Genomic DNA, 22,323 nt, shown 5'->3' on the forward strand with positions numbered 1-22,323 from the left:
CTTGTTGAGAACATGACCCCCTGTTGCAACCAGATACCGGTACCTACACCAACCACCCCTGTCCCTCTAAGACTGTAGGACAGAGCTTGTACTGCACACTTGATGATCAGCTACCTGGACACCTGAGCTGAATTCATACAAGAAATGTGAATGGAATCCTAGACTGATATACCTGGTAACAGCTCTAGCCATCTGGTCACAGGATGACAAAGCATCAAAGGCGAAAATAATCAAGCTAGCTCACTCAAGCAACCCATTTGGGAATTAAAAAAAAAAAAAAGCAAGAAGCTAGGATACAGTAAGCAAACATAAAATAAACTAATACAATAACTTATAGATGGCTCGGAGACAACAGTCAATATCAAGTCACATAAAGGAACAGACCATGGTAGCCTCAACAAGCTCTCAAAACAAAGAATCAAGGGATCTTCTGGATGAAGGTGCCTTCCTGGAATTACCAGCTGCAGAATTCAAAGATTAATATACAGAACACTTCAAGACATCAGGAATGAAATTAATATACAGAACACTTCAAGACATCAGGCAATACACAGAACACGCCAAGGAACACACAGGTAAAGTAGTTGAAGAAATTAAAAAGGTTATTCAAGAACATAATGAAAAATTTAATAAGGGGCAAGAATCCATAGAGAAATGGCAATCAGAAATTCAGAAAATTAACAATAAAATTACAGAATTAGACAACTCAATAGAAAGTCAGAGGAGCAGAACTATGCAAGTGCAAGCCAGAATTGCTGAGCTTGAAGATACAGCACATGGCACCAATATATCTGAAGAAAAATCAGATAAAAAAGAATTTTAAAAAATGAAGAAATCCTTAAGAATCATGTGGGACTCTATCAAGAGAAATAACCTATGAGTGACTGCAGTACCAGAACAGGGAGGGACACAACAAAATACTGATAGAATTGTTGAAGATTTGTTGGCAGAAAACGTCCCTGATACTGTGAACGATGAGGAGATATTTATCCAAGATGTTCATCGAACTCCACATAAGGTAGATTCTAAAAGTCACCAAGACATAATCAAACTTGCCAAAACCAAAGATAAAGACAGAATTTTAAGAGCTCCTACGGATAAACAAAAAGTCACCTACAAAGGACAGTCAGTAAGAATAAGCTCGGGGTACTCAGCAGAAACCATGCAGGCAAGAAGGCAATGGGATGACTTATATAAAGCATCGAAGGGAAAAAATTGCCAGCCAAGAATCATATATCCAGCAAAATTGTCCCTCAAATATGATAGTGAAATTAGGACATTTCCAGACAAACAAAAGTTCAGGGAACTTGTAAAAAACAAACCAAAACTACAAGAAATAGTAAAGGGAGTTCTTTGGTTAGAAGATCGATAGTATCAGGTATCAACCCAAGACTAGAACACCAAACAGAGCAATCAGATGTCAACTCAGACAGGGAAATCACAAAAATAAATCACGATAAAAAAACGCTCACAACAGAGAAACAGCGATGTTATTATGTAAAAGAAGACAACATTAAAATAATAAAGAGGGACTAAGAAATAAAGTCAGAGATCTTTCATATGGAGAGGAAGACAAGGCGATATAAAGAAATAAAAGTTAGGATTAAACTTAGAAAAATAGGGATAAATATTAAGGTAACCACAAAGGAGATTAACGATCCTACTCATCAAAAATAAAATACAAGAAAAAAATAGAGACTCAGCAGAAACAAAATCAACAACAAATAAGAGGAAAAGACAATATATATACTACTCAGCACAAAAAATTAAGTGGGAAAAAGAAACTGTCAACAACACACAAAAAAAAGACATCAAAATGACAGCACTAAACTCATACCTATCTATCATTATGCTGAATGTAAATAGACTAAATGCATCAATAAAGAGACAGAGAGTGGCAGAATGGATAAAAAAAAACATAATCCATCTATATGCTGCCTACAAGAGACACATCTTAGACTTACAGACACAAACTACAACTCAAAGGATGGAAAAAAATATATCAAGCAAACAACAATCAAAAACGAGCAGGAATACCAGTATTGATTTCTGACAAAACTGACTTCAAAGTTAAATCCACCACATAGCATAAAGAAGGACACTATATAATGATTAAAGGGACAATATACCAGGAGAATATAACCATATTAAATATTTATGCACCCAATGACAGGGCTGCAAGATACATAAAACAAACTCTAACAGCACTGAAAAGTGAGATCGACAGCGCCACAATTACAGTACGAGACTTCAACACGCCACTTTCGGTGAAGGACAGAACATTCAGAAAGAAGCTCAATAAAGACACGTAAGATCTAAATGCCACAACCAACCAACTTGACCTCGTAGACATATACAGAACGCTGCACCCAATAGAAACCAAGTATACTTTCTTTTCCAATGCAGATGGAACATTCTCCAGAATAGACCACATATTAGGTCATAAAGCAAGCCTGAGCAGAATCCGAAACATCAAAATATTACAAAGCATCTTCTCTGACCATACAGCCATAAAAGTAGATTTCAATAACAGAAAAAGCAGGGAAAAGAAATCGAACACTTGGAAACTGAACAATACCCTGCTCAAAAATGACTGGATTATAGAAGACACTAAGGATGAAATAAAAAATTCCTAGAATCCAATGAGAATGAAAATGCTTCCTATCAGAACCTTTGGGACACAGTGAAAGCAGTGCTCAGAGGTCAATTTATATCAATAAACGCACACATACAAAAAGAAGAAAGGGCCAAAACCAAAGAATTATCCCTACAACTTGAACAATAGAAAGCGAGCAACAAAAGAAACCCACAGGCACCAGAAGAAAGCAAATAATAAAAATTAGAGCAGAATTACATGAAATAGAAAACAGTAAAACGAAAGAATGACCAAGACCAAAACCTGGTTCTTTGAAAAAATTAACGAAATTGATAAATCATTGGCCAAACTGACAAAAGAAAAACAGGTGAGGAAGCAAATAACCCGAGTAGGAAATGAGATAGGCGATATTATAACAGACCCAACTGAAATTAAAAGAATGAGATTACTACAAAAAATTTTACTGTAACAAATTTGAAAACACAGAAGAAATGGATGAATTCCTAGAAACATACTACCTACTTAAACTAACACAAACAGAGGTAGAACAACTAAATAGACCCATAATAAAAGAAGAGACTGAAAAGGTGGTCAAAAAACTCCCAACAAAAAAAAGCCCTGGCTCTGACGGCTTCACTGCAGAATTCTACCAAACTTTCAGAGAAGACTTAACACCACTACTACTAAAGGTATTTCAGAGCATAGAGAAGGACAGAATACTCCCAAACTCATTCTATGAAGCCAGCATATCCCTGACACTAAAACCAGGTGAAGACTCCACAAAAAAGAAAATTACAGACCTATATCCCTCAAGGAAACCCTGGTGGCATAGTGGTTAAGTGCTATGGCTGCTAACCAAAGGGTCGGCAGTTTGAATCCACCAGGCGCTCCTTGGAAACTCTATGGGGCAGTTCTACTCTGTCCTATAGGGTCTCTATGAGTCGGAATCGACTCGACGGCACTGGATTTTTTTTATATCCCTCACGAACTTAGATGCAAAAATCCTCAACAAAATTCTAGCCAACAGAATTTTCAACAACATTACCAAAAAAATAATTCACCACGACCAAGTGGGATTCATACGAGGTATGCAGGGATGGTTCGACATTAGAAAAACAAATAATGTAATCCATTATATAAATAAAAGGCAAGGACCACATGATTTTATCAATTGATGCAAAAAAGGCATTTGACAAAGTCAGTCCATTCACGGTAAAAACTCTCAGCAAAATAGGAATAGAGTCCTCAATATAATAAAGGGTAGAGGGGGTTAGAAGCTGGCGAAATGGACACAAAAAGAGAGAGTAGAGGGAGAGAGCAGGCTGTCTCATTAGGGGGAGAGTAATTGGGAGTATGTAGCAAGGTGTATGTAAGTTTTTATTTGAGACTGCCTTATTTGTAAACTTTCACTTAAAGCACAATAAAAATTAAAAAAAGACAAATAACCCAATTAAAAAATGGGCGAAGGATATGAACGGGCACTTTGCTAAAGAACACATTCAGGTAGCTAACAGATACATGAGGAAATGCTCACGATCATTAGCCATTAGAGAGATGCAAATCAAAACTACAATGAGATTCCATCTCACTCCAGTAAGGCTGGCATTATTAATCCAAAAAACACAAAATAATCAATGTTGGAGAGGTTGGGGAGAGACTGGAACACTTATACGCTGCTAAAACCCAATGCTGTCGAATTGGTGGGAATGTAAAACGGTACACCCACTTTGGAAATCAATTTGGCGCTTCCTTAAAAAACTAGAAATAGAATTACCATACGGTCCAGCAATCCCACTTCTTGGAATATATCCTACAGAATTAAGAGCCTTTACATGAACAGATATATGCAGACCCATGTTCACTGCAGCATTGTTTACAATAGCAAAAAGATGGAAGCAACCAAGGTGCCCATCAATGGATCAATGGATAAATAAATTATGGTATATTCCCACAATGTAATACTATGCATCGATAAAGGACAATGATGACTCCATGAAATATTTCATAACATGGAGGAATCTGGAAGGTGTTAGGCTGAGTGAAATTAGTCAGCTTCAAAAGGACAAATATTGTGTAAGACCAGTATTATAGTAACTGGAGAAATAATTTAAACAGAGAAGAAAATATTCTTTGATGGTTACGAGAGCAGGAAGGGAGGGAGAGAGGGAGAGATTTTTCACTAATTATATAGTAGATTTTTTTTTTTAATAGTAGATTAGAATTATTTTAAGTGAAGGAAAAGATTACACAATACCAGTGAGGTCAGCACAACCAGACTAAACTAAAAGCAACGAAGTTTCTAGAATAAACTGAACGCTTCGAAGGCCAGTGTAGCGGGGCGGAGGTTTGGGGATCATGGTTTCAGGGGACAACTAAATCAACTGGCATAATAAAATCTATTTAGAAAACATTCTGTATTCCACTTTGGAGAGTGGCTTCTGGGGTCTTAAATGCTGGGAAGCAGCCATCGAAAATGCATCAATGGGTCTCAACCCACCTGGAGCAAAGGAGAATGAAGAACACCAAAGACACAAGGTAATTATGAGCCCAAGAGACAGAAAGGACCACATAAACCAGAGATTATATCAGCCTGAGACCAGAAGAACTACATGGTGCCTGGCTACAACCGATGACTGACCTGACAGGGAACACAACAGAGAACCCGTGAGGGAGCAGGAGAGCAGTGGGATGCAGACCCCAAATTCTCGTAAAAAGACCAGGCTTAATGATCTGACTGAGACTAGAAGGACCCCAGAGGTCATGGTTCCCAGACCTACTGTTGGCCCAGGACAAGTACCATTCCCAAAGCCAACTCTTCAAACAGGGATTGGACTGGACTATGGGACAGAAAATGATACTGGTGAAGACTGAGCTTCTTGGATCAAGTAGACACATGAGACTATGCCGGCACATCCTGTCTGGAGGGGAGAGGAGAGGGCAGAGGGGGTCAGAAGCTGGCTGAATGGACAAGAAAATAGAGAGTGGAGGGGAGCAGTGTGCTGTCTCGTTATGGGGAAAGTAATTAGCAGTATATATCAAGGTGTATATAAATTTTCATATGAGAGACTGGCTTGATTTGTAAACTTTCACTTAAAGCACAATTAAAAAAAAAAGTTACAATGAATCCATGAAAAATCTCACAACATGGATGAACCTGGAGGACTTTATGCTGGGTGAAATAAGTCAATCACTAAAGGACAAATATTGTATGAGACCACTATTATAAAAAGTCAAGAAAAGGTTTACACGCAAAAGAAAACATTCTTTGACGGTTACCACCGATGGGGGGGGGGGAATCACTAACTAGATAGCCACGTATTAACCTGGGTGAAGGGAAAGACAATACACAATAAGGGGGATGCCAGCACAATATGACCAAGGCAAAGGAAGACACTGGGAGAATATAAGAGTAAAAGGAAACAACAGTAAATACTATTACATACACAATCCTGCAATAACAGTAATTTATGAAGGATACACAGGTAGATAAGTAAGCTGAACATGCGCGGGATGGCATATGGGAGGACATCCATGAACATAGGTAAGTTTGGCAGAACTTATTTCTACATACACATTTGTATTTGCTGCAAATATATCCATGTATATAGTAGAGTACACAAGGGGCAAAGTTATGAAAATTTCTTGGCCATAGCCAGACACCTTGAGGGACTGAGTCACTGGGCTTGAGGGCTTATGAGCATAGTCTCAGGGGACATCTGTATCAACTGGCGTAACAGTCCATAAAGACAATGTTCTACATCCTACTTTGGTGAGCAATGTTTGGGGGTTTTAAAACTTGCAAGCGATCATCTAAGACACAACTATTGGTCTCTTCCCATCTGGAGCAAAGAAGAGCGAAGAAAAGCAAAGACTCGAAAACAATTAGTCAAAGGGACTAGTGGACCACATGAACCACAGCCTCTATTAGCCTGAGACCAGAAGAACTAGATGGTCCTTGGCTACTACTACAGACTGCTCTGATCAGGATCATAATAGAAGGTCCTGGACAGAGTGGAAGAAAAATATATAACAAAACTCAAATTCACAAAAAAGACCAGACCTATTGGTATGACAGACACTGGTGGAACCCCTGAGACTATGGCCCTTTGACACCCTCCAAACCTGGAACAGAACCCACTCCCGGAGATCACCTTGCTACCAAACAACACACAGCCTATAAAGTGAGTAATAACAATCATGAGGAACATACTCTTCAGAACAATGAGCCACACAAGACCAAAAGTACAGCATTTGCCCAAAAACAAAGTTCAGAAGGCAGAACAGGCAGGAAAGATGGGTAAATTGAAACGGGGAACCCAGGGAGGAAGAGGATAGAGTGCTGTCACATTGGTGGAATTGCAACCAATGTCATGAAACAAAATGTGTATGAACTGTTAAATGGGAAACTAATTTGCTGTTAACTTTCACCCAAACCACAATAATATGTTCAAAAAACAAAACATTAACTACAATTTTTATTTATTTTCTAAATAGGTGATACATGGTGATACAAATGTATCAAAGATACATAGTGAAAAGTAAGTCACTCTCCCATTCTGGCCCCAGCTACCTGGCTCTCCTCTGTCATTTGTAATTACAGTTTCAGTTTCTTAGGTATCCTACTAGAGACAGACTATGCACATTCAAACAGATATTTGCGTGTGTATTCCTTTTTTTAAAAAATACCCAGCGGTGGGGCGGGGGATTGACTCAAGACACACCCTACACTAATACTGTCTTATTAACAACAACAACAAAATACCCAGCAGGTAAGATACTGTACATACTGTTCCGTACTTTTACATATTATTATATACCAATGCTTTAAAATTATTTGGTCAAGATTGCTAAAATAAACAATGTTCCTTCATTTCACTGAAGAAATTTCACTTGTTAAATTAGTGATAATCTGCCATTACCTCTGAAAGGTAAAGAAAGTATCATACCAGTGAAATTACCTTTTCTAAAAACTCAGCAAAAGAAAATGCTAAATCCTACAGTGAACAATGGATTGGGCACTATCTAAATTTTACAGATGGTGAAATGGAAACATGCCCAAGGAGTTTTATAATTGATTTCAGGTTAAAGACACTGGTGAAAATCAAAGCACTTAGAGCCACCAGACACTCAGAATTCTGCGTCCCACTGTTAGTAACCTTATACATACATTAAATGCTCATGAAGCAGCACCATTATTGCAAGTTTAGCATGGCAGGGCTAGAAGCCTAAGAGTTATCCAGATAAGGGTGAGACATCCCTATGCCTTTGTGCTGCCAGGACCTCAACCTTCTAACTGGGTTTCTGCCACCCACAGTTACCACTGCTCCTTGGCCCTCAACTCTAAGTCAGGCATCAGGACCACCCACTCACTGAAACCATTATTCTTTTCTGCCTCAGCTTTTTGTTTTTCCAGGCGAGACAGTTTCTAATCTTTCATGGCAGATTTTATTTTTCAACTTAATCATCTTTATGGGTGGTGTGGAAATTAATTTTCCAGTGCTAGACTGCATTTTTGGAGACCTCTTTAAACATAGGAAACGACGTTTTAAGTCCTTATGCTTTCTTCCCTTAACCAATTATTTGAAAGACAGCAAGTTAGTCAATGTTTCTGAGAGTCTTAGTTTCCTCAACTGCAAAATTAAAAATGTTAAATTAGCTTATATCAGGCCTCCTAAAGATGTCTGAATTACAGAGAAAAAGCAACCTTTTTCTCCTATATTCTCCTTTTAGGAAAAAGGAGGTAAACTGTAAGAAAGTAAGCTGACACTACAAAGTTCTTACAAATTAAAAAGAAAAAAAAAGGAAGCACAATATACATACTCAAAGTGCCAAGGCACACACATAGCCAAAACTCCCTTACGTGACTGCCAGATTGCTGTAGGGTCAAAGTCCAGCCCAATTCTCTAGATAACAGTTTTCTGCAAGAACTGATGTTTTAAATTATTACCTTGAGGGACTACAGGATCTTAAATCACTGATGAAAATTTAATCACTTTCTCTATGCTCAAAGTCATAATGCAGAGAAAGTGTCCTGATATATTTTAGAGAACTAAAAGGATATTCTTGTTAGCAAATAATTCAATTAAGATGGAACCAGCAGCATGGTAGAGCTTTTAGTGCTAAAGCACTTCAGAGGTATCATTAATCCAGGCATACACATACCAAACACTAATACTAAGTGCTTTACAAGCATTTTCCTATTTAATTCTCACAGTAATTTCTATGAGGAAACTGAGGCTTAAGAAAGATTGGCAAGTAATGGAGTAGGAATCTCAACCATAAAACTGACTAGAAACAGTCAATCTGATCAATAACTGACACCTCTATCAACAACTATACTTGTTTATACACACGTACAAACTCACACTAAAATGCTTTTCTTCAAGTAACATTATTCGGAAGTTAAAAGAATCAAACAATCTAGAAAAGACAACTCTTAGCCTCAATTAGTCTAACACTTCATTAAAAACAAAAATATAAAATAAAAACTTTCTAAATAATTCATTAATTAACTGTCAACTAGTTATTTTTCATCTATAATGGAGCTGAGGAGCACTTTTTTAAAACTACTCTTAACATTCATTCAAAGACATGTTAATCTGCTCCAGAAAGACCGGCGAACCTGTAGTTCTCTAACACAGCAAGCTCTCTGACTCCTCCATGCCTCTGCACTCACTGTTCCCTCTGGCTGGAATGCCTCCCCCAACTTGTTCAGCTGGCAAACTCACAGTCCTCCTTCATATCGCTGCAGGTGTATTCTCCTTTAACCCCCTAAGCAGAAGCAGACTTAAGCGCTCCTTCATCTACACTGCCACTGTCCTCCTTTTAAGCCTCCACTATGAATAGTTTCTGCTGAAGCAGACTGCAATGATCTGTTTATACATCACTTACTAAAAAAATTTATTGTCACCAAAGAATCATATCAATAATAATAATAACTGACACCTAGTCAGCGCTTACTCCTGTGCACATACTCTAGTGCTTGCATATGTATTTACTCGTTTAATTCTCAGAGTAACCCGATGAGATAGCATTATTATTACCCCTAGTCTACAGATGAGGAAACTCAGGCAGGTGAAATAAGTTGCCTAAGGTGCAAAGTGACAAAGACAGTCAGACCCAGTAATCTGGCTCCAGTCTCGGCCCTTAACTATTGTCTTTGTCCACACACAGATTTTTATATTAATTTAAATAATTACATATGAATTTGTGCTTAAAAAATAACACTTTTATTATATAACACTGGTTTTTAATTACTGGAAATTATTTAGTTGATATACTATATTTTAATTCCATTTCTTTTGATTGTTAAAGATGAGTATGTGCTAACTTTCTTCTATTTCTTGTGTGAAACGTTCATGTTGACACTAAGTTTATAAACTTGAAATACATGATAAATAATATTTGACAATATTCTTTTAATACACTAGTTCTTATCTTGATTATTTTTATTTGCATATGCTTTTTACAGAATTTATATTTCTGAACAGTTGTATATATACTTTAAATATTAATTTTCATAATAAGCAGGGTACACTTATAGGCAAGAAAAAAGTAAACATCCATGTCAATTAAAAGACATCAAATTTAAAAACTGGGCCAGAATAAACTTCAGTGTCTGAGACTGAAGTCATGGGTAATAAAATTACAATGAACACAAGCAAGTGATTACTATAAACACAGGGGTAATGATTAGTATTGAAGGAAGGGAGTAGACTGTGATTAGACACACATGTGGAGGGGTTTCTGAGGTGGCCGTCAAAGCTTTATTTTTTGATGTGGATGGTATTTATAAATGTTAGCCTTATAACAATTCATTAAGCTATATATTTCTACTGTGAAGATTTCTGTATCTGTATTTTACCTTACAAGAAACAGATTAAAAGAAAAAGTCCATGTTAATTCCATTCTTTGAGTAGTTCAAAAAATATTAAATTTTCTTCTAGTAAAAAGAATACACAAATGACCAACAATTATACTTTTACAAAATCAAGACAAATATTCACAGGAAAAATGGAAAGTAATATTACTCCCAAAGAGTTTCAATCAATAATGTTAAAAAAAAAGATGGATTTCATGTTAACGAAAGGTAATTTTTACAAATAACATGAAAAATAACTATGGGAAAAAAAGGGGTAAAAGATCAATGAGTTAAGAGAAAATATAACTTGTTATACAGTACATTATTTTTATGAGGACCAATAAATGAAGAATTCACGTACATTTTTAAAATTAGAGTAAATTTCTTTATAACAATTACATTTAATTAAACACAAAGTCAGAGAACATGGCTTTTTAAAAATGAAAGACAAAATTACAGTTAAATTACTTAAAAACATTATGACAAACATCACAAACATAGCCTGAGAGTTTGGGGGAAAGTACTAACCAGTTACTGCCAGCAGCTGTGAAACTCTCACCTCCATTTCCTCCCGATGAGACCTGTCTCTATCTTCGAATTCACGTGTCCTTCTTCGAGCCTCTTCAAAGGCCTGTTGTGCTAATGCATCCTCCTGCTGTCAGAAGAATACATGAAATATAGATCTTAATTTTGGTTTACAGTAAGTATTTAAAATTTGGAAATGTTTCATTTTATGGAGAAACAAACAGCTGAGTATTTCTCAAAACATCAATGCCATAAAAAAATTAATGCCAGAGCTACTTTTAAAAGAAAAACCCAATGTTTTCATATTTTGAATTATACCTTGGAAACAGTAATCGTGCCCAATTATAGCCTAACATTTAAAACGCTCTTCTCTTTTCTTTCCTAAATGTTGTTGTGGGCTATCGAGTCAATTCCAACTCACAGCGACCCTGTAAGACAGAATAGAACTGCGCCATAGGGATTCCTAGACTGAAATCTTTATAGGAGCAGATCGCCAGGTCTTTTCTCCTACAAAGCAACTAGTGAATTTGCACCACCAACGTCTGGTTAGCAGCCGAGTCAAGCGCTTAACCATTGCACCACCAGGACTCCTTTCCTAAATATTACACGAATAAAATCTGATTATTCTACTGTAGCTCTTTATTTGATGTTTTAAAACTACGCCTGTTTAATGTAGATAACAGTGTTGATGTACAACAGGGTAATTAAATAAAAAAAAAAGTTAGAACCTTACCTCATCCCATTCACCAAAATAAAATCCTGATCAAGTCAATATTTAAACCATAGAAGCACAAGAAAAAAAAATTGGTAAATACTTCTATAATTTGGGATAAAAACCAAACCACAAAACCAAAACTATTGCTGTCGGGATAAGAAAGGCCCTCTCTAGTCATGACACTAAAGCCAGACATATAAAAAACAAGATCAACAGAACTGACTAAACAAATGCTAAAAAATTCTAAACAAACAAAAAAGCCCAAGGGAAATTATCAAGAAAAAAAGTTTTAACATATTGACAAATCTACCCTAGTCCTTTCTCAGTTAATGACTAGCCATCTACGTATGAAGAAAACCCAGACACCTTAAACTATTTAATGTGTCTTAAAAAAAACCCGGCAACTCACCAATTTATTCTTAAATTTTCTCCTCTACTCTTCTTTAGTCTCAGTTGGTGGCACCATTGCTACCTGAGCCATTTTGACTCTTCATTCTCCTCTTGTCTCCACAAAGCCAATAAACCACCAAGTCCTCCCCATTTGACCTCCTAAATATTTTTGGAATCTTCAGTCTCCTTCATTCCTATATACATTTTCCTAGTTCAGACCCCTAATATCTCTTCTTACCTTGATTACTGCAAAGGTCTTCCATTCTGTCACCCCTCAATCCACCAAACATCAGAGCACTCTTTCTAAAGGCTCAATTGACCGCATTGCCCCCAACTTAAAACAGCTCCCTGACTGCCTACGGCATGGGATCCTCAATCTTTGCAGTCATATACTTCTGAACACTGGGATTTTTGATGATACACTTGAAGGAACTATAAGACCCATAATACAAAAAAAACAAAACTCATCTTCCGTAATAACAACCATAAAATATGTGTGTGGTTACATAAGTAGATATGTATGCTTATATATGTACAGATAAGCACATATGAATATACAGGTACACATGTTTAGGTGTTTGTGTAGGCAAATGTATATACGTGTTTGTGTGTGCCACATAATATACTCATATAAAATAAAGCACAAAAGGAGCCCAGTTATGGATACTTCCTAGACATAACCAAAACACCTTGCAGGATTGGATTACTGGGTTTGAGAGTGTAGGACCATAATCTCGTGAAGCAACTCGGTCAACTGGCGTAACATAGCTCATAATGTTCTACATCTTAGTTTAGTGAGTAGTGTCTGGGGTCTGAAAAGCTTGCAAACGGCCACCTAAGACACAACTATTGGTCTCTACGTGTCTGTAAAAAGAGAGAAAGGAAATCAAAGACTCAAGAAACTCATCACAATGGCCTCACCTACCTTGAGACCAGAAGAACTAGATGGCGCCCAATTACCACTACTGACCATTCCGACCAAAGACACAATAGATAGTCCTGGATAGAATGGGGGGAAAATGTAGAACAAAAGTCAAATTCCTAAAACAGCCCAGGGTTACTGGACCAGTAGAGACTAGAGGAAGCCCCAAGACTACTGCCCTGAGATATCCTTTCAACGTGGAACTCAAACCACTCCCGGAGGTCACCTAACAGTCAAAAGACAGAGTGGCTCATAAAATAATTAAGATCACCCATGAATACTATGCTTCTCTGAACAATCATCTAAATGAAACCTAAGGGTCAACATTTACCCCGGACCAAAGATGAGAAGGTAAGGGGGACCAAGAAGCTAGATTAACAGAAACAGAAAAATCAGAATGGAAATATGGGAATGCTAACACATTGTGACAAGTGTAACCAACATCAATGAATAATACGTATAACTCACTATCCACTGCTGTCGAGTCAATTCCGACTCATAGTGACCCTATAGGACAGAGTAGAACTGCCCCGTAGAGTTTCCGAGGAATACGTATAGAAACCGTTATAGGAGAACCTAACTTGCTATGTCACTTTTCTCCAAAATCACAATAAAATATTAAACAAAAACAAAACTCACCTTCCTAGTCATGGAAGCTCCACAGACACATCCAAACTCCCTGAGGGACCGAACTGCTGGGCTGAGGGCTGTGGGGACCAAGGTCTCGAGGAACATCTTGCTCAATTGGCGTAACAAGTTTATAAAGAAAATGATCTACATTCTACCTTGGTGAATAGCGTCTGAGGTCTTAAAAGCCTGTGAGCGGCCACCAAGGATATTCTACTGGTCTCAGCCCTTCATGAGCAAGGAAGATTGAAGAAAACTAAAGATACAAGGGAGAGATTAGTCCAAAGGACTAATGGACCATATCTACCACGGCCTCCACCAGACTGAGTCCAGTACAACCAGAGTGCTCTGACAAGGATCACAATAGAGGGTCCTGGACAAAGCTGGAGAAAAATATAGAACAAAATTCTAACTCAAAAAGACTTGCTGGCCTGACAGAGACTGGAGAAGCCCAGAAAGTATGGCCCCCGAATACCCTATCAGCTCAGTAATGAGGTCACTCCTGAGGCTTACCCTTCAGCGAAAGATTGAACAGGCCCATAAAAAGAGACTAACGGGGCACACCAGCCCTGCAGCAAGGACTAGAGGGCAGGAGGAGACAGGAAAGCTGGCAACAGGGAACCCAAGGTTGAGAAGGGAGAATGTTGACATGTCAAGGGGTTGCTAACCAATGTCATAAAACAATATGTGTATTGCTTAATGAGAAACTAGTTTTGTAAACCTTCATCTAAATTAAAAAAAAAAAAAAAAAAACTCACCTTCCTAGATTCTTTGCAGCAAGAGATGGCTGTGTAGCTTAAGTTTTAGCCAGTGAGACAGAAGCGTAAATCACCTAACAGGGTTTTCAAGAAAGTCCTTAAGGAGACCTTTAACCCTTCTCCTTCTTCTTGGCAATTTGATGCAATGCGTGGAGATGCAAGGATTCCTGATAATATAACTGAGCTACTATAACAGGCCTGGACTGCATACTGTAGGCTATTCTGTTCTGTCTGATAAATCCTTACTCGTCACCGTTAGTTGGGTTTTTTAAATATTTGTAATTTTCACCGATAAAACGTCTATAACGTAAACAGAATAGGAAGATGTAATCAAATTTCCATTCTTATGATGCACTTACTAGTTTTATGACACAGGGCAAGTATTTCACTTTCCTAAGCCTCAGCGAACTCACATGTAGTAACATGGGCACGGTAGTAATACCTCACAAGCCTGCTGCAAAGATTAAATGAGGTAACATATGAAAAGTGCTTAGGCACACTACCTGACAGCATTCAATAAATGCTAGCTATTATTTCACAAGTATTTATGATATATAGAACGTACACATTTGATTAAATGTCATTATATATACCTACTCCATTCTCAGAATGCACTACACAACCCAGGGCAAAAGGATGCTGTTCCCAAATGACAGAGGCTTTCTATTATTTAGTTAGGTATTGACTAGGATGCACTCACTGATGACAGGGCTACTTCTTTTGTCTTATACATTCATTTATTCCACAAATATTTAGTGAGTCTTAATTATGGAAGCCATCATGCTCGGTAAAGTAGAGGGTCACCGAAAAAGAGGAAGACTCTCAATGAGATGGACTGACACAGTGGCTGCAACAATGGGCTCAAACATAGCAACGATTGTGAGGATGGCACAGGACCAGGCAAGCGTTTCATTCTGTTGTGCATGGGGTCGCTATGAGTCAGAACTGACTGAATTGCACCTAGCAAGAACGATTATGTCTAAGAGACTGTGCTATGTGCAATGGATACAACGTGAGGGAATAAATACTGCTTTTCCTCACTGAGCTTCTGGTCCAGGGTGGCAGGTGGACAATGAATAATTACACAAATCAATATATAATTATCAACTGTGATTAAGTGCAGTAGAAGAAAACTACAAGATGAAATGAGAGTACATAAGAGATGCGACCTAACTCCCTAAGGAAGTTACTAGCCATTAATAAATACTCCAGTAATGGTCACGGATTTTTTTTTCCATTAAAAAAAGTATTATTAATATTTGCAACAAAATAAGGCAGGAGGGAGTTGGTAGCTCTCTATCTGTATTTTGTAGTTCCAGATTCTATCTTGGTCTTTTTTAGTGACATGTGAGATGGATGTACAGTGAACAGCATTCTCACTTTAACGAATGGTTAAATCTGAAAGACGATCAGTGAATACTAGTGTTATCCTGATCCTTTCCTGTTGCAATGTAAGTAACACCTCCCTTTTCAAGGACAGCATAAAGGACATTTGCTGACAGAACTACATGTTTGCCCTTAAAGTATGCTCAAATGGCTAGGGACAACGAACTCCTTCCAGTCTCAGGTGGAGGTCAGAGAAGTTTTCAACACTCTGATTCACATCAGCCACTTGTTCCACTTGTCTGTTACTCCACGCTCCGTACCACAGCCTGCACAAAGCAGCCGGGTGGGGTCATCAGAAAAGGTGGTCATGTGAATGTGAAGCCCATGTGGGAAACAGACACTTAGAGTTCTCTCATAGAGCAGGTAGAGAATATTCTTAACACTCTTGTACCAATTTGTCTATCGTATTGTTTAAATCTATTGTCTGATTTTTTTTTTTATGGTCTGGTAACACTGAATTCACAACAAACCCTTTCTGCAGCAATGAATTAAAAAAAATGCAAGCGCATGTGTAATGAAAAATTAGGAATCAAGTTTTCCTCCAAGAAAGATGATGATGAATGTATAATCTGCACAAAATATAGACATTTACCATTCTCTATGGGGACCAGAATGATATTACTGATCACACAAAAACCAAAAGAAATAAATTTGCTGAAGAAGCACTAGCAACTACTTCAAAGACGATTTAACACGTGCGGCTGCAGACGGTATATTTAAGACATCACTCTGTAGATATAACTTTTCATTTAAATCAAATGATTCTTCTCAATTAATTTCACTCACGTTCTTTTGTATGTACAAAAAAAAGCAAAGCTGTTTATATGGTGGCTTTAATAACAGAAATGCTGGCAAACGGTTCAGCGATGCCAGTTTTACATCAGTGTCATCAGGTACTTCAAAGAGAAAATCTGTTAAATCCAGTAATAGCATGCAGAAATACAAATGATTTTTGCGTACTGACATTGTATTATATTCAAAAAAAAAAAAAATTCAAAGGCCTTGTTAAATTCATGTGTTAATTTTTCTAACAGTTTGTAGATTCCTTTGGCTTTCCTAAGTACATATGTTTTCTGCAAATAAAGGCAGTTTTGTCTTCCTCTTCAGTTCTCCTGTCTTTGGTTTCTTTTTGGGAGCTGTATTTCTGGCAACTAAATTTGGCAAAGTATTCAGAAGAATTAGAAAGACAATTTGTTTGATAGGTCTTACTCTATAAAAATATGCCAAAGAAAGGTACTCTAAACAAAGGCAAAAATACCTGTGAAAATAATTCAGCTAAAATATTTACACAATTTAATTTTTAAAAACGGAGTTATGAGTATCTTCCAGTAGCTTTGAGTTAAGCCGGTACTTCAGCATCTGTTAAGAGAACATTTTCTCAAAATTTTATATAGTCTACAGAATATAGTCAATTGAAGCTATCGACAACTTCAAATTTATTAACTACAACATGCAACTCTGAAGAAGACTGCAGGCACTTCTATGAAATTAAAATAAGACCATACTGGAAAAATATACATACACCTCCTTCAGAAATACCAGAAAAATACTAAACACGGATATGCATAAGAATCTAACAAAGTACATGAATGGATATTCTGCTTCTTGTATTTCAATGTTCAGCTGATCGATATAAAGATACGTTTTTTATTTTACTTTAATGTACACAGGTTATTTTAACTTTTAAAGAAAACCTTATTTTTGAAAACAGTTTTCGAATGAAATTATTTTTCTAGGTCTAGTTGTATAATAAAATCAATATGTGTGCCAATAAATTTTAAAACATTATATAATTTTAATTATTTTAAACACCCTTTTCACTATGTGGAATGTATCAGTTTGTACAATAAATAATATGATCACGAATTATATATTAAATTATATTACATCTTTACTGAAGTAACATTAACCATGAACTTACGTGAATTTCCAAAAAACTGTTTTTGGTTCATTAGGAAGAGTGACTTCTGCCCGAATGCTGATTAGCAGAAAGACGCAAAGCTGGGTTGGGACACAAAAGGGGGCTGCCAGCCAGGCTCACTCCCTAAAGGGGCTCATTCTAGCACAAAAATTTTTATGAGAGGAGTGAAATCAACACTTTGTGAAGCTATACAGTATTACATGAGACATACTATAGGATCGCTTGAGAATAGTGGAAACCATAAGAGTAAAAAATGCTCAGGTGCAAGCAGTAAGAAAACTAAGAGTCTTCATCTAAGAATTTTCTACGTGCTAGGTAGAGCCCTTTATATACGTGATCCCATTCAAGTGCTCACAATTTTGTGGGGTAGCATTATCCTCGTAGCCTTCTGGATGATGAGGGTTACATGTGATCTCAGCAGGGCCACTTTCATTCTCTTTCCCTGGATCTCTGTTAAATTTCTGGCTGGTGTGCCATTTGGTTGCTTTCTGGTAGCTTTCCCTGATTGTTTGACACCAAAACCTCTATTGTCTGACAATATCCCTGGGCATGGACTTTTCTGAGCCCTGCTCTAAGTAAAGTTAGCCCTCTCTGATAGGACAACAGAGCTGCCAATCCTCAGGGCTTACCCCTTCTGACTGCAATAGAACTTGAGGAGCCACAGAGCTGGGGGGAAAGATGTGAGCAGATTCTGACTAAAATGTTTTCACTGTTCTGAGATTGAATAGGTTTTCTTGAATAAATGCTTCAAGGGGCTGAATTTATGCCTTTTGGTTTATTTCCAGAGATCTTAAATGGTTATTTATTTATTTACAATTTTGTCTAGTTTATCATTGCCTTCTGGGGAGAGGATCTGCCAAGCTCTTTACTCAGTCATTCAAGTCCTGCTGCTACGCTTTATTCTAATTTTTTTCCTACCCTCCCAAAGTTCTAAAGATCAAGAACAAATATGAAACTGAATCATTTATTGAACTTTGAGGTCCCCCACTGAGCAGATGGGGTAAGCCCATGAAATTTAGAAGCACTAAAAGAAAAACTTTCCCCAAATCAAGACCAGAATGTGGGTTTCAACATGTTCAGGATTCCTCAGTATTACTTGAACATATAACACTTTCTACATGTACCTTAAAGACTGAGTAAAATAGGTCTTCAGACATGAGCAAGACAAGGAGCTAAATAAAGAAGCTGTGTTCAGTGAAGCCTAAAGTCGCCCTACCTGGGCTCGCTCCTCATCAAACTCCAGGCAGCCCATACCATCCAGTCTTTGTAGATCAATCCAGCCTTTCCAGATAACACAGACTCCATTCAGAATCATGGGAGCCTTCAAATATACCTAAGACACAAACGAGGATGAAAACCAATGAAAAATTAGGAATTATAGAAAATATAAAAACCATAGCCTCTGACCATATTCTATAAATTAATTTGGTCTACCAGAATTTTATTTCTAGCCATAACTATTCCAGATTATTTTTTTAAAGTTTTGTAAAAGTTTACAAGATTTGTAAAAACCGTAGTAAACTGATACTTGAAGTAGCCATCGTTGTTCTATCTGAAGCTGAGACAATTAGCTACTTTGCTTTGACTTGAATCTTGGGCAGAAGGATATAAAGATAGAAAACAACTGAAGTCCACTTGCCTCTGAAGACAGTACACACTGCTTCCCTCTATTTCAGTCCCTGGAGCCACCTAGGGTCAAGCTCTTCGTACCGCTCTTCAGCTTTATAAGCTAGCTCACAGCATCACAGTAATGCTGCTTTTTTAATCTTTTTTTCAACTTATGTTAGCTAGAGCTGATTTCTATTGCTTTTAACCAAAGAACCTTAACTAATATAACATTTACTGCCATATCACATTAGATGACATGTGGTTTATGCTTAGATTTCTGTTAAGATTTCAGGCAAAAGCACTGCAATCTTTTATATGGATTCTACCTCAAGCTATTTCAGTCTTTAAAATACACTGGAAAAGTTTTAAAGTCACATATCAAACATTTGTCTAGAAACTGCTAAAACAAAAAACTAAACCCATTGCCACTGAGTCAATTCCGACTCATAACAACCCTATAGGACAGAGGAGAACTGCCCTATAGGGTTTCCAAAGAGCGGCTGGTGGATTTGAACTGCCAAGCTTTTGGTTAGCAGCTTTAGCTCTTAATAACTACATTACCAGGGTTTCCAGAAACTGCTAAGTTACCTAAAATCTAGGTAATTCAACTTCCTGTTGAAATTCTTAAACCTTTTTTTAAAGTAATATAAAATCAACTAAAATTTAATAAAAGCTTAAAAAGAAATAAAGTTAAGCATCCTGAATTCTTAATAATGGAGATGTTTATTCCTTTACACTATACTTTAAGGTGAGAAAATCAGCCAGACTTCCCATATCACATCCAACAACTGTATCTGCTGTGCATTAAAGAAACACCTAAAATGAGTGACCTGCAGTGCTATAAGGTCTCATATCACTAACAAATTAAAACAAGTTCACTATACTTTATGCACTGAAGTTTAAAAAGGTCTGATAATTTTAGAGAGATCTTCAAAAATTTTCTCTCATCTTGTAATCCTTCAATTTTATCAGAAAACTCTTCCCACCTTGTGCTTTAGAACTTAAAACTTCAGTTTTACAGTTTCCTTAACTTTTCCTCTACAAAAAATACTCAATTTCTTCATCATTCCTTTTCTTTACTTTTTAATCTTTTTATTGTACTTTATGGTTTTTTTTTTATATGAATGTTTACACAGCAAATGAGATTCTCGTTAAACAATACACATATTGCTTTGTGACACTGGTTGCCCAACCCCACAGCATGTCAACACTCTCTCCTTCTGGACCCTGGGTTCCCCATTACCAGCTTTCCTGTCCCCTTCCTGCCTTCTCGTCCTTGCCCCTGGGCTGGTATGTCCATTTAGTCTTGTTTTGTTTTATGGGCCTGTCTAATCTTTGGCTGAAGGGTGACCCCCAGGAATGGCTTTAGTATCTAGTTAAAAGGGTGTCAGGGGGCCATACTCTCGGGGTTTCTCCAGTCATCATTTCTTTTCAAGTAAACAAATAACCCTAGAGCAGAAGTCACTGTAGCTATGATTTCCAAGTTCAGAACATTTTCATTCTGCACCACCAAATTAATTCACATACTGGGTCAGAATAAGTGTTCTCTAGAGCAATCAGGGATATATTAAGAAAGGAAAGGTACTAACGCTATCATCTTGAGGTGAATACTTATTATAGTCCAGATAAGAAACATAAGGAGAAATTTGTTACAGTTCCTACAATCTTGCCACCCCAACACACTATCCTGTTTCTTTTTGTTAAATTTTATTTTGTTATTATTGAGATTATACACAAAATTGACAAAACATACACTAATTCAACTGTTCCTGCATGTACGATTCAGTAACACTGATCTAACAGTTACTTCTTAAAAATGTTGTTATTTTAGATTTTTTTCTACATCATTTTAGGATTCTGAATAAAAATGAGCATAGATTTTTACCGTTCATTGCCTTGAACAAAGTTTAAAAAATATACAGGAAGCAGGACTTCAATGAGTTTTCAAAACCCCAGGTCACTAAATATAGCTTTATAAATGAGGTGCTTCATTTACCTACACAAAATATACTTTCGTTGGATAATGCCAGTGCTTTGTGAGCTAAAAATGAGCATTAGTTATTATTACCTTTGTCATTACACAAAATTGACAAAACAGAGTCTCATTTTGAGGAAAAACCTGGAAGCTTTATTTTCCTCCTTATTCAATTCAGCAGCTTCTTCAACAAAGAATCTTGTGACTTCCTTGTTTTTAGAGATGTTTAATAAGAAAAACTGATGTCAATAATTATAAACATGCTAGAAAAATAACTACTAGGACACCCGTAAAATAAAAACCTGTAGGATTTATGCCTTCTTTGTACATACTTACATCACTCAGCTCCACTACTAAACACAACCACTTCTCCTATTCAGAGCTCCAATAAGCCATGGTAAAGCAGTTTCTGCTTGTATCATACTTACATGAGAGAAAAAAGAACACATAAGGTTCCATTTCTCCTCCCATTTGGACTAATGGAAATAGTCTACAGTTAAGAGCTGAAACCGTTTAACCACACATTTCCTTCTGTTCCGATAACTGCTCATTCCCTTCCACACTGTAAATTTAAAATTCCACCGATGAGTCTGTAGAGTGACCTCATACTCAACACCTCTCAAAACCTAAAAACAATACCTCCCCTGTATTTCACACCAATATAATCTGAATTAGCACATCTTTTAATCAAGATTTAGAACCCCCCCACCTTCTAACAGGGGGAGAAGGGGGCATGCAGTGGGGAGTAAAACATTTTACCTACGAATGCGCATCACTATTTTAAGCTCTCATACTAATCATGAAGAGAACTCTTCTTAGCTAGCGGCAAAGACAGGTCAACTGCATACCACTTTAATCAGATTTTATGTTCTCCATCAATGGCTTATACCTTTTAGAACTGAGAATTCCATAATCTCTTATCTTATTCATATATCAACTTTCACAGTCAAAAATATATTCCTTACAAAATTACTAAACTAAAAAAACCCAATTTTTCCTGCTTTACAAATGTTCTCTTAGGACAAAGAAAACCACTGAT

At 37.0% G+C, this 22,323-nt stretch overlaps 1 protein-coding gene across 4 annotated transcripts in view; it reads right to left on the reverse strand.

Moving 5' to 3' along the window:
- Window positions 1-22,323, reverse strand: part of CBFB (core-binding factor subunit beta) — a 71,659-nt gene that overhangs the window by 23,459 nt on the left and 25,877 nt on the right. Inside the window, exons 4-5 of one of the 4 annotated variants that reach the window (XM_064273934.1) lie at window positions 18,918-19,034; window positions 11,017-11,112 (exon numbers count right to left, since the gene is read on the reverse strand). In XM_064273934.1, coding sequence (XP_064130004.1) covers window positions 11,017-11,112; window positions 18,918-19,034 — 213 coding nt within the window. Of the gene's footprint in view, window positions 1-10,985; window positions 11,113-18,917; window positions 19,035-22,323 lie in introns of all 4 variants that reach the window. The other 3 variants (XM_064273935.1, XM_064273936.1, XM_064273937.1) reach the window with 3 other exon arrangements.

This window comes from Loxodonta africana, chromosome 21 (assembly GCF_030014295.1).
Source record: "Loxodonta africana isolate mLoxAfr1 chromosome 21, mLoxAfr1.hap2, whole genome shotgun sequence".
NCBI lineage: Eukaryota > Metazoa > Chordata > Mammalia > Proboscidea > Elephantidae > Loxodonta > Loxodonta africana.